Raw genomic sequence first — 14,226 nt, 5'->3', positions numbered from 1 at the left:
GTCCTGATGAGTATTTTGCTTCAAAATTCATTAATATTCAAACAAACAAGTTATACCAATATAAATGGGTATAAATAAGGTCAGAATCTTTCATAAGCATTAATAAGCATTAATCGTAATCGTTGTAAACTACAATGTACTTATTTAGATTTAGATTTTAGGCATGGCAATTTCAAATTCATTTGAACTTCATTAGAATATGTGATACCAAAATTAATGTGTAACAGATTTAAAAATTAAATATTCCAATTTCTAACCATGCATGGGGAAGAATGAAGTGTCTAAGATTTTAAGATTCTGGAAAAAAAATATGGTGGCTCGAGAAATACATAAAAATGAAGAAAAAAAAAATGCAGATGTATAATACTATTGCTTTGCACACAATACTTTGTCCGCCATGTTTCCCCGCTGCTATCATAAGACTTCTGTACCCTACTTGCATAAATGATGTTATGCAATAGCTTACAGTGATGTTACATTGTATTATTACACCTTAGTTATGTAATTGTGAACACCTTAATTACGGAAGATACAATGGGTCATATTATAAAACCGAAGGTCAAATGTTCGTTCGTTAAATATAGTGGGGTACCACAAGGCAACGTATTAAGACCGGTAGTATTCCTTACTTACGTTAATGATATATGTATATACCAGAAATGATATATGTATATACCAGAAGAGGTCAAACTGTTTGCTGATAATACCAAGCTTTACAAAACTCTTGAAAAGGACTTCCTGGGAAAACAACATAGACATAGTGAAGTGGGCCGAAAACTGGCTTAGTTGGAGTTAAATTTGCTGAAGTATAAACACATGGGAATTGGCACGTCACTATATAAAGATTGTGAAGGTGAGTCCAGATTAAGAATCCAACACAGTAACGACCGAAAAAGACACAAGTGACAACTGATCAACAAGGCATCATGTATGTATCCTTCTTTGATCATATAAACTCAGCCATATTCAAAGCTAACTTACCCAGGAGAGCGATCTTTTGGACATTCAAGTACATGGATATGGACCCGGAACTACATGTGATTATTTGTCCAAGTGGTCAAGATATTTGCCCCGCATATAACATGAAGCCTTCGACCTCTGGGTCTCGAGTTCGAATTGACATATATACTGACCGCTAATTGGTGTGTTTTCTCCGACTTTTCTCCACCAAACCGGTACGTCCTAAAATGGAACTTACTGTTGATATACTAACGTTATAAACTTATCAAACCAACAGGGACCTGGCACGATTTTTTTAACCAACAGTATACATATATATTATGTTATCATATATATATACATGAGATGTATGTATTCTATTGGTAAAACAATTTGTTCCAGGTCCCTGTGATCAAACCAACTTTGAACATTACTCTGCTCAAGGATTTATAAGTGCATATACGTCCTTGCTCTGCTGTACCTATAGTCTCCAACGTGTATCAAAAGGATGAATTCCGGAGTATCCTTAGAAGCAGGGTTATAAGCCACAGGTACTTGTAACGTAGTTGTTAGAGAAAGTCTGTTTGTGTATACGTGTGTACTATATGGCCTATATACCAAATAAAAGACAAGGAACCAACGGCATCGCTTGGTAAGAGGTACACCAGCCTCTACAAAAGGTCGCCTGTAATTCCGTCAAACAAGGATAAAATATGTATATAATATTAATACTAATATATTCTTAAATAAATTTTCGATACGGAAACACAACTTCAGACATCGAAATAATATATTTAACATACCTTATTTCACTATGAACGCGGAAAATGCAGTCAGATTTCCTCACTGCATACGTCGTTTTGCCTGTCCAGTGAAATCTAGGTCAAAGGCACTCATATTCCCTTGTAACAAATTTTGTATGCATTCATTTCACTTTCTGGTGATATTTTCCATTGCAAATACAAATAGGCTATCTCCGATAACTCTTTCATTAATCCAATCCAACAACTAAGCGAGGAATCACTCTTTTTTTATCCAGCACTCGACTCTTGTTCGTATAATCCGCCATATTGTAATTGATGATGGGTACCTTTTTAGTGTACCCGCCCTTACCCGATACTGCACTGGAATTCTGTACCCAGACTTTGTATAAATTAAGTTTTATGGTTAAGGTTCTTAGAAGTACCTTTATTTGAAATACACGTATCATTAATTGAAGAATCTAACTAAAGTCGAGACTCTAATTGTTTTACTTTACCGCTACCACATTAATATTGTAGCTTTTAGTATACAGGCACTGTGTATATGTGGGTTTCCAGTTCGGGTCCGGGTATGGGGTACACAATATCCACTCAAACGTGTTTAACCTTAGATTTTCACTGGACAGGCAAAACGACAGTGAGGGAATCTGACTGCATTTTCCGCGTTCATAGTGAAATAAAGGTATGTTAATATATTATTTCGTGTCTGAAGTTGTGTTTTCCGTATCGAAAAATTTATTTAAGAATATATTAGTATTAAATATATACATATTTATCCATGTTTGACGGAATACCGGCGACTTTTGTAGAGGCAGGTGTACCTCTTCCAAGCGAGCCGTTGGTTCCCTTGTCCTTTTATATGGTATATAGGCCTATAGTACACACGTATACACAACAGACTTTCTCACAACCTACGTTACAAGTCCCTGTGGTTATAATGAGGATATCGATCTACAATAAGCGATGGACTTTATCAGTATTGTTGTTTGTATTTAAAATAGAACATTTACTCAATAACTAACAAACCTTAGACTAGAAACGTGGACATATGGATGAAACCGCTCCGACTAGAACGAATACACTTTCCACTCCGTGCTGACGACGACCATCTGTCAGAAATCTTCCCTCTCTCGTTCAGAGTTACATGTACATCATCGCAGCTAGCTACGATCCGATTCAAGGCAATAAATTTATCAATAGCATAGTTTCTATAGACTCAAAAAGGATTTTTTAATGTACATGCAACGCCACCAATAATTTGTTGGTCAATGGAATCACTGTTTTGATCCGTTTCCGGTATCGCTTCGGCGACATGAAGACCACGGTACTGTGCTTCTGTATCACTAATTTGCTGGTGTTTGCGGATGATACCATGATTCGTGGTATGGTAGTGATTTGCTGAAGAGTAATATAAGATTCTACTTAAAACCAAAAAATATATTATATTTCTGTTTTATCCTTATATTTCAAAAAATGCATTTGAATATCACACATGACAGAAAACACAGCTAAATTTTTCGTTCAGCTTCGATTTGCCGACTTACATTGAGAGAAATAGTTTTACTGTGATTCAATACTGGAATCGTAATAGACTTTTCCCGTTTCCATTGGTATAATAATTTGTTTTACAAATAATGTTAAAAATACTTTATGAAATTCAACAATTTTGTGTTCGATATCAGACAAGTGTCCGCAAACGGTTTTGAATTTCAGTAGTGTACGGTTGAGACACAAGTTAAAAACAAAAGTGAGTGTACGGTTTGGATTTCTTTCTTTCAGATAATGACATGAAAAATAGACCAATTTGTGTACTATTATTAGAATTAAATTCATTAGACATAATACGTGTATGCGGTTAGACGACTTTTGAAAGTTTCAAGTAAATTAAGTACTGCTATCCTTATTTTGTAGTAGACTAGGAATGGGTATACTAGTTTATCCCGTAATGCGCTTGATATACAATAACCTTGTTCATGTCATATTTTTGCATACATCGGCTATTGTAATTTTAAAAAGCATATCAAATAGCACGCACAAGGACATAAATATACTTATAAATACTTGGTGCGAATTAGCACACCATAATAGAAATATATATATCATATGACTGTGTGTTTAATATATATCCGCACCATGATAGTATATGTGTAGAACAACACTCCAATGCAATGTCAAAATTATGACGAACGAATGGCTTAAAAACATCTAATGAAACAGTTTTGTAACATGCAAAAATATAACACTGCGGCAAAAAAGACCTAGTCGTTAAATCCTGTTAAAAATGAGGGAAAAAAAGCTAATAAAAAAAGCGCGATCCGATCGGTATACTCTGTATAGAGTAAAGAAATTAGTTAATAAACATTGAGAATTTTATGGGAAACTTGGTTCGATTATCTTCTGGTGTGTTGTCCATGAAGCAATCCTATAAACAATGACAGATATCTGAACTACCCGATAAACGAAATCTTACAAAGATATAAAGAATTCTTCAAGGTTTATGAATACATCAACGTTATTCAACGAATTCTACATTGACTTAAACTCAGTTTTTTGTGACCCTCTAAAACTCTGAGGATTTATAATAAGCACGACACCAAAATCTACATCTAACTGCCAATGTTAATATTGAGAATTATCATACATTGGGGTTTAATAGCCAGACATATGTAATGTACATGTGGTACAATGACAATATAAATATCGGTTATTAACGGGCACGAAATATTCAATCTGACGTAATTTCAAAAGGATGAAGGACATCAAGAGTCTGCATAATATAGTGAAGTTTGTATCAAATGTACACCCAACACAGTGCCCGAAGGAACCATTTTATACGATTTTAAATGGAAAAAAGTATCGCTCTTTCCAAATGGTTGAGTAATCCTGTTTCATCTTTAGACATTCCTAGAAATATGAAAGCGCATGCGTGGATAGAATTATTCTTCATGGTTTTTTTTTTTTTTTTTTTTTTTTTTGTCGGGGAGTTTTCCACCTTTCGACGTCATTTTCATTAGTTAACTTTCTGGTTTTTTATCTAGAACCCCTCATTGTACGTGTAGCTAATTCTTATGATAATTGTGGTTGACTGAAATCAAGGATTCGAGGATATCGGCGAATCACTTGAGCTGATATATCGTCTGAAACACCATGCAGCAATGTATTTAAACTCTACACCAAGTTGGAACTATCCTGCTCGCGTAATTAAACCAAACAGATGTCAACCAAACAGAAGCGATGTTACAAATGGCGACGTCATTTTCATTATGGTCAAAATATATTTTTAGTCAATGTAAATGCTCGTTAGACACAAAATTGAATTATCTTCATACATTTGTAAAACCCGGACATTTTATTTTATAAATGCATTGGTGCAATCTGTTGGAAGCTTTGTTGTTTTGAATTTATCCTGTGTGACTTTCTGGGCGGAATATTTTGCTATTCAAAGACCAGATCGTGTAAATAACAAAAACCCCACATTTTTCCTATATTTGTAAAAACTGCACACTTTATTTCATAAATGCATGGACTTAATTAGTCGACTTTTGATCTTGGGATAATCACCTTTCAGTATCTAAATTAGTATATCATTTCATATGTCGGATTGACCTTCGTTTCTGATTAACCTTACACAAATTTTATATACATTACATCAACATCATATCCGCAATGGATACAAATTGATGAATACAGTTAGAGTTGTACAAGAGATTATTATCATTAAAACAATCAAACAATTCAACTCAATCATTACCGTTAATTTTCACACTTGCTTAGTCAAATGAGTATTGGATAGAAGGAATAAATTTGTTGTGAACTATTGGAATCTGAACGTGCATTTCGCGTCTTTCATCCTTTCCTCATATATTTTGTCGAAAATCTCGTTTTGAGCAACAGTGAAATAGTTCTTCCAATCCCCCACCTCTCCTGAAAATTTGAAGAAAAAAATATATAATTATATTGTTAGTCATGTTGTAATGGACATTTCATTTCGTCTCCTACTGTGTTCATTCTATCAAAAGATGACATACTTTCAGGACGACCTCTCCTATATGCTATTTGGTACATGGGATGAGTGAACGAAATTGCATTCTGATATGCCAGGGTAACTTCACTTTGTTTATCTTCCTAAATAGTAAATGAAACGAAGGGAAGTAACTCTATGTAATCAGAATGGTGAAAGAACGTAGTAGATGTATTTCTATTCTCGGCTTCTAGTACATTGTAGTAATGGATATTTTGCGAGCATTGACACATCTTATAAATACCTCGTGGAAACAGTTTTAATTTATGTCGATATCTGTTTGTTTAAATATGACATCCTTACATGGTGTGTTAGTTTTTTGACGATTATTTCGTTTAATTGATTTGTGACAAAATTTAAATATCTTTTTAGACTCTCACTGTCTAAATATTATTGAACTATCATAACACATCAAGGTTACTCTCCTGTATTTAACTATTTAGGAATACACAGAAAAAAAACCTAGTCACATACAGGGGGATATCTGCCGATAGTAAAACTGATATGTGTTTCTGCTAAAATGACACGAGTTTATCTATCTATCATTTACCTAACCAAGATCACTTCGGGACCACCTTATTAGATATATAATTTGAGTGTATGTAACATTTCCATTGAATTGCCGTTGAAATCCTTACCTTTTCTGTATATAGGTAACTTCTTTTCCTCAGACACCTTATTGATAAAATCCTGATCTTGAGGTTTTATTTCCTCCATTATTGTTTTGGCCATTGTTTTGAATGTACACCTGTCTGTGACCTCTTCCAGGAATGCTTTGTCATACGTGACTCCAAGGAAAGACGCCATCTTTGTGACGTTGAAGAGCAAATCCTATGGGAAATATATCATAAATATAATACATTATGAAAACAACAATGCGTCACGAATATGTAGGGGAAGTACAATGATAAAAAACCATTTGAGAGAGAATAATATTGTTTTTATTTATCTTCATAATAAATCCGGTTGAAAGATCTACATATTTTTGCATTCAAATTGTTTGATATATTTAAGGATTAACCTACATAGATTACTCATGCTATGAAGCTTTAGCACAAATATCAGAGAATACACTGAATACACACGGTTTATAATGAGAGAAATAACTTATTTCTTGATTATTTTGTCTACTTAAATTATTACGTCGTTGTTTTTGCCAATCAGAAGCGACGTTACAAATGGTGAGGTCAGTTTTTTTTCTTCGAGATATAAAACATATTTTTAAACCAATGAAATTGCTCGTTACAAGCAAGATTTAATTATTTAAAATAAACGCAAAACTTGAAAAATGATTTAATCCATCACAAACAAAAAAATAAACAATTTCTTCGGAGAATGAAACTTCAGTAGCTCAGCGGATTTGTGCACATATACAAAAGAAATGTGCTATTTTGGTTACAAGCATGAAACTTAGTATGCTTCTAGATAGATATATTAAAGGTAAATTAAGATTAGGAGCCACCTGAAATTATGTCTAATTTTAGCCTAATGCGCCATTCAATATGGCCGCCATTCAGAATTTTCGCTGAAATAGAAAAATGGATATAGGATTGTCAAATATCAGTTAAATGCTACAAAGGAGTTTCCAAAATGCAGGAAATGATGCGTGTGGTATGATAGATTCAAAAATATTAAATTTCAATACCACCAGAATAAAAAATGGCTGCCAAAAAAGGTGATATTAATTAACCAAAATCAGTGTCCAATTTTTAACATAACCTAATTTTTCAATTCTTTTGTGGCTTATTGTTTAAAACATGATCCCAGTACCATTCCACAATAGGCAAGACTTTTTTCTAATATTGGACGCACTTCAGGTTGTGCCATAGTCAAAATGGACGCCATATTGAATTTCCGCTAAAACATGAAAATACCAGTCATTTATCGAACATTTGAAATAAGATGCTATTCGGAATTGTTTTTATCACGCCTAACAAGCATTATCTTAAACATAACGAAGATGGTCATTATTATGTAGATGTTTTAGAAACATATGCTTTATTTTAAATTCTTGGGTACACAATATCTTAAATAACCAAGATTTCTTTGATGTATTCTATCGTTCTTTTTGTCAGTACGTGCACCTCGCATATAAAGGGTAAATATGTGAAATTTGCTACATGGTGTTTTAGTCTAGATCACACAAACTATGCGATATGGTTACCTGCCCATGTCATAAATATGGTTGTACTGTGAAAAATGCATCCAGAAATAACAAAAGGAAACTTTCAATGCACAAAACGGCCATTTTCGTCCATTGCAATGGACCTGGCTCATGATCAAACCAATGCTATAATCAAGAGCGAACGATGTGCTATTGAATTTAAATCAAATCCCTTAGCTTTGAGTTGCAGGGCCAGAATTAGTCATAATCACAACAGAATTCGAAACATCCAAAAAAAACACCAAACATAAATAAAGACATAGAACAAAATAAGTCATCACAAAACATGTCAAACATGTCCGACACTTGGTTGATGTTTTAACTGGAATCCATTCATAGAGTCGTGATCTTGTATGACTCGACACAAGGGACATAGCCGACTCGTTCAGAATATAGACAATGAATTTAAAGGCAACCAACAATTTTAGGCCTTTACTAAAGATCACCTCGTGGACAGATTGCAGAGCCAATAAGAATGAACTGGCCAAATTCAGCCAACCATCCGCTAGAGAGACATCTTAAACAAGTTTGCAAATATCCTCATTGAAAAAATAATCACTTTTCTTAAGACTTTATATCGCTTGCCAGTCAAAACCTAGCTGAGAACCACTCCTGTCCACCATCACTCTCTCAACTTAAGTAAGAATTGAAATCTGGTCTTATTACCTCGAGACGTATGTGGAACCTCTGGAAATAGTTGATTTGACGGAGCAGTTATAGTAAACATCTTCAGATTAGGTTGTGTCATAACATTCGAAAACTACGAAATTCGAAAATAAGTTTTTCCTGTCTTATCTTCTATCGACCTGCATTCATAAGGAAGGCAACACGATGATGATCATCCATATGACAGATGCTGTTAATGCTGTTAACGAAGTGTATGAAAATTTTTCCATCCAAACAGTCGACAGATACAGAAGTTGATGCCTTAGTAGTAGCAGCTGTTACCAAATTCAGCATCAGCGAAGTATGGGTGGCCTTTGAAACTTGTAATTATCGATACATCCCTGCTCAGGATAATGCCTCCGCTTGTGGCCCTGAGAAATCATTAACCCTTCCATTATTCCATGCCTACACCAGATGTGTCGCTGTATCGGCATTTAATAAAGAATGCACGGAAACTGCTTGGGATACATATAAGATATACGGAGAAGCAAATCAAGCATTTCCAACATTATCAGGGGACCAGAATATATACCAAGTAAGGTTTTCAGTACATTAGAAAAGAAAAGTTTGCACTGCTCATGTATGCTAAAACTATGCTAAAACCATAGATGTTTACATAGAAAGGCAGAACACTGGACATGATCCCGCCAACTACAGGTGCATTTGAGCAGCACACCAAAATTGCAACATATCGGGGAGTATATTGATGGGAAAATGCAACCAAAGCTATCATGGATTTACTGAGTCCTGACAAATGGGGTTAGGTCATTGAGGATGGTTGGAAGCCATTATGGACGATGATACCGGTTTCATGTAAGTTTGAGGGTGTGAACTGTAATGCGAACTGAAGTATTATCACGGCGACATATTGTTAAATTGAATTATGTCTTTTCTTGAATGTGAACCCTGCGAGTGGTCTTCAGAGTAAGTGAAGAAAGGTATATTAACATTTAACATATAGACTGACAGAAAGTGTTTGCATTGTGGTATTTGGAAGCGTGGTTGGTATTCTTCGGTCGCCTTTCATCTTTCAAATTCCACAATGATCTGCATTTCTGTGACAAGAATGCTACTCCAATAACAAAACCAAACGCAAATCCTTTCACGACTGGGAGTTTCTGTTTGTGATGTCGAATTAAGTTGAATTAAGCCTCATTACTACTATCAGATTAGAACTATACAATCGTTTCTTGAATGTGCAACATGCAACTGGTGAAGTCAGCTAAATTTTAACAGACAGATTGGCAGTAAATGCTTAAATTAATGTATTTGGATACTTACTTGGTGATCTGCTGTCGCCGTTTCCCCTTCATAAACCTCAATGATTCCTATAAATTTTTCTATGAAAAATCTGCTAGAAATCCCTAATACCACCATGCATACAAAATAATATCTGATACGTTTCCACCAAAAATTGAAAACAAGAGTTTCTTTTGTGAAGTAGATGACCCTATCTGAGTGTCTGAGTCCATCCTTTGTTTGAACTCGGACATGATCCATATGGGTCCATTATATTTGACGAATATTCCAATCAAAAGTAAAGATATCATTCTTGTGAATATATTATACAATCGGTCTTTATCGTTTCATAACTTGAAATGTAAAATATGGTCCTATATTGCGTTTTGCTGACTTGGCATTTTGTTATTTAGATGACAATAATGCAAATTCTTACTTGATACCATATTTTCGGTATACACTAATACGTTATTCTACCATTGTTTGGTATTTTAGTGAAAACGGCAATGAAAAGGTTCATATATTTGAAGGAAATTGATATTTTTAGTGTTTGTAGCGGCCATTTTGAAAAATGGCCGCCATATTTGTCTAGGATTTTTTTCCAAGTGGCTCCTAATCAAAATTCACTCAGAAAATGTTTCTTGACATATAGTTTCATGCTTGTAACCATAATAGTACAATTGTGTCACCAATCCGCCGGGCTACAGTGGTAACTTGCGGGAACCTCATATTTAAGCAATATTGTTGTATAACGTTTTATTCCAAGTGTACACAATTAGATCTTACTTTAGCGCTTTTCGGTGGAGAAATATGAACCGAAATATGGATGCACTAAATTATATTTTATAATTAATGTATATTGTCAATAAAGCCGAATATTTGAAGTTTTGACAAGCGTTAAAAAATACGATAATAATTAAGCTGTTAAAAGTATCGATGTATGCATCTTTGATTATGAAAGGGTTATTATCTCTGGTGTTATATTCAGTCTAGGACTATCTCATAGTAAAACTGGAGGCAGTTTAGGGATAAAAAAAATCCACAGGCCTGCACAGGCCTGCATAGACTTCTATTGAAGATTACAGTGGGAGCGGCGCCCAACTTCAAGGCCACACGTACAGCAAAACCACAGTGTACCGTTATGCCATTCCTTTGATATACATTATATTATGTACACCTAAGAACAAATAAATGTATTTTCTGTGTCCATCAGTTTTGCTATGATATAGTCTAAGGGTGGATATAACGATAGTGATAGTAACCCCTGCAGTATCGAGGATGCGTTGTGTGATAGCTTTCTTGGAAATCACCTGCTTCATATCCTCGTATACCAGATACATGAGGTTATCTCCCTTGTATGTAGTCTTTGTCTTCTCCCAATCGAACAGAGTGTCGAACCAGGACCCATATAACACTACAAGAATACAACATTAGTTAATAAATACTGTTACAATATTAGAAATTTAAGGCAAAGCCTCAGAAGTGCTACATGTTACAACCTGAGGATTTCGATCATTCGTTTATTATTAATGAATTTACACACTTGTAGAGGTTTTGTGGTTAGCAATATATCGGTAATAGTCATATACAGGTCAGAACGAACTACATTCAACTAGAATAGTTAAATTTCCTTTGATGTTGTTTACCTCAAAGGTGGGAAACTTGACAGCATGCCATGTATGACAAATGCGCGGAAATATGTGCCGTCATCTTTGGCAACAACACTCATGACCTCATGCCTGACTGTGTCGTGAGCTTGACACAGAGTATATAATTTTGGGAGGCTGAAGTTAGTTTGACTTCCGTTTAGCTAAAACGGAACTAGGAACTCGGACCAACTTCAGCCTCCCTATAATTTTGAGCATAACATACATATACTTTGCTGTTGTTGTCATTGTGTAGTTATCTAAAACTACTTACAATAATGTCAAAGTGTATCCTGATGACACGTTTCGTATATAGAGAAATTTTAGAATCTCGTCGTTCCGATAACGAAAATTAAAACATCGCTGCTTAAATGGAGGCTCGAGACTTTTCCATCAAGACATGATTTTAAAGTTCGTGGGCTTTGAATTGTATTGGAATCTATATGCTCACTCATGTTATGGTTAGTAGAGCTTCGCTCTTATTGTGTTTTCATCAAAGTCTCGCCACTAATATTTTGTAACTGCTGATATACCTAGTATACATTGAGATTTTAAACAATGATCCGAATCTGTGACAGTAAAACTTGGAAATAAGTATTTAATGTAATGAATGTATTAAGTTTATATCCTAAGACCACTAAAAAGTTACCCCAGCATGGCAAAGAGTATTTTATCACATAGCTGGCTCGTTCAGCAATGTCAATTATTTAGTTGTTTTACAAATACGAAATTTAAAACTTAAACAGGCAGAGAAAAATATAATAGAATACTTTAAATGTCCTTCTATGGCAAAATAATGAACATAATTATTATTTCACTGTTACGTTCAAAATACAGAAACAATTAAAAGACAATGAATGTAAATTGTATAAAATCTATAGTAACGACCATATTACTTTTCTACATCTTGTTTTATGATTTTGTTTTTATTTTGATTATATCTGTTATCTGAGCTAAAATGAGTAAACAGGTTAAGGTAATAAACAGATATTTGAACGATTGTACGCCATTTTAAAATTCTCTGTTTATAGATGTTAATAGCATTGCCTTACTTTTGCCTTCAGCGTAAAACCTCAGAAATCCTTCCCATGATCCACTGAATTCAGCCTGTCTTAACTTATTTAGGTATAAGTACAAAGAAACAGCTACATCCTTAGGATTCCTGGAGACAACAAACACTTTTCCCTTCCCTTCCCGGGCCTGGCGAGGAAGTCGGTCAAAGGTCATGTGAGAAGCAAGAAGTCTTGGTGATGGTAAGTTGTCTAGGACATCTACGTCGTTGTAGTCCAAGAAATGTGGAGATCCAATGTAGGTGGATTTTCCAGAACGTAACATACTGGCAATCGTGAACACCCAATGTGTTCCTGGAAATAACAGGATTCCTAAAGATTTGACATTTCCATTGTGAATGTTTATTATTATAATATTTTGGTGTAAAGTGGCTGATTTAGGCCATGTCACACTGACGTATTGAGATCCCGCAATGCTACAGCTCGACAATTAGCCAGGCTAGAGCGACAGTGCGAAAATGCACGAAACGAAGAGCAACACTGCGCCATCAGATAGTGCGACAATGCGCTATGTGACAAACACATTGTCGAATTATCGCTCTATTACTCCAACCTTGGCGCATTGTCACTCTGTCGCTCTTTGCTTAGTGAATTGTCGCACTGTCGCATGGCGGCCGACATCAGGCAATAGACCAGTTATTTAAACCGCTATCCATATCACTACAATGCATGAGAGCTAGAGATAATATAGTCTAATCTACATACGGAGATCGTATATAACAGCGTCCTATAACACATGTATAAAAGTTATATGTAAATGTTGAAAAACTCACAAAACAATAAAAATGTCATATCATTAAATCAATGAATATATAAATATATATATTAACTATATAAGATTATATTATGTATCCATACCTGACTTTGGGTAGGACATTATAAAGGTGTCATCGTCCCGGACCTCCATGGCTTCCAGCTTTTCCAGGTGATCCTTGATATTTCCGGGGATGATACTTACATACAATTTCCCTTCATATTTCTTTGTTTTCAGATGTGTACCGTCCGCATCTGTTTCTTCTACCCATTCACACATCGTAAATGTGTTAATGTCCCTTTTACTATATTCTGACACTGTGTTGCGGCTGGATGTCTGTTGACTAGTGACCACATCGGCATGTTATTATGTAACATCTTATCTAATCTATGAAGTTTTAGGGTACATGACCGCGGTAAAAATGTTGCATGTATATTTATGGTCACAGTCAGAGCGAAATTTGGGTTATGAATACTATGTAGTGGCAGATATCCAGGCACCAATGTATATACTGAATACAACCCAACCCACTGACATTGAACTCGATATATTGAAATAGGTAAGTATTCTTTTCCTCGGAGCTGAAGCTGAGGAATAGAACAAACGGCAGAGGTTAAAGGTTCTGATTATTGTTCGCGTCGTCGAGGCGCATAGCCAAATACAAAATTATACAGGTCTTACATAAATTCCATACAATATGTGTTCAAAAGAAGAAAGATAAAACGTAAAAAACATATTAATTATAGTGATAAATTTAGATTCAAAATTCAATACACAAAATGACTTATTTAACCCATGATACAGTGTATAAAACATATTGGAATATAGAAGCATTCACCCAAGGGCGATTGTCATATCCATTACATACCACGGGTGTCGAACTGCACTGTATGAGCTCTGGAAAAACCGATCGCGTATTTTTGTTAAAGACAGTAACTTGGTTGTAATAAAAGAGATGGTTGTGGC

The 14,226-nt window shown here is 34.9% G+C and overlaps 1 protein-coding gene across 1 annotated transcript; it reads right to left on the bottom strand.

Annotated features, from left to right (window-relative positions):
- Nucleotides 1–5,162: 5,162 nt before the first annotated feature.
- Nucleotides 5,163–14,019, bottom strand: LOC138331618 (amine sulfotransferase-like). The gene is made up of 5 exons (XM_069279336.1): nucleotides 13,365–14,019; nucleotides 12,489–12,800; nucleotides 11,101–11,204; nucleotides 6,360–6,552; nucleotides 5,163–5,624 (listed from the first exon to the last, which is right to left on the bottom strand). Exons 1-5 carry the CDS (start codon nucleotides 13,537–13,539, stop codon nucleotides 5,515–5,517), a joined length of 894 nt encoding a protein of 297 aa, XP_069135437.1. The 5' UTR covers nucleotides 13,540–14,019; the 3' UTR covers nucleotides 5,163–5,514.
- Nucleotides 14,020–14,226: the final 207 nt, after the last annotated feature.

The sequence above is a fragment of the Argopecten irradians genome, chromosome 9 (assembly GCF_041381155.1).
Source record: "Argopecten irradians isolate NY chromosome 9, Ai_NY, whole genome shotgun sequence".
In the NCBI taxonomy this organism is placed as follows: Eukaryota; Metazoa; Mollusca; class Bivalvia; order Pectinida; family Pectinidae; genus Argopecten; species Argopecten irradians.
The sequence above is the reverse complement of the archived record's forward strand: the minus strand, read 5'-3'. Positions and strand labels throughout refer to the sequence as shown.

Coding starts and splice junctions, on each gene's coding strand:
- LOC138331618 (XM_069279336.1), bottom strand. CDS start 13,539: ATGTGTGAATGGGTAGAAGAAACAGATGCGGACGGTACACATCTGAAA. Junction 12,801..13,364: donor AATGTCCTACCCAAAGTCAG/GTATGGATACAT, acceptor TGTTATTTCCAG/GAACACATTGGGTGTTCACG. Junction 5,625..6,359: donor GTTACCTATATACAGAAAAG/GTAAGGATTTCA, acceptor TCAAATTTTCAG/GAGAGGTGGGGGATTGGAAG.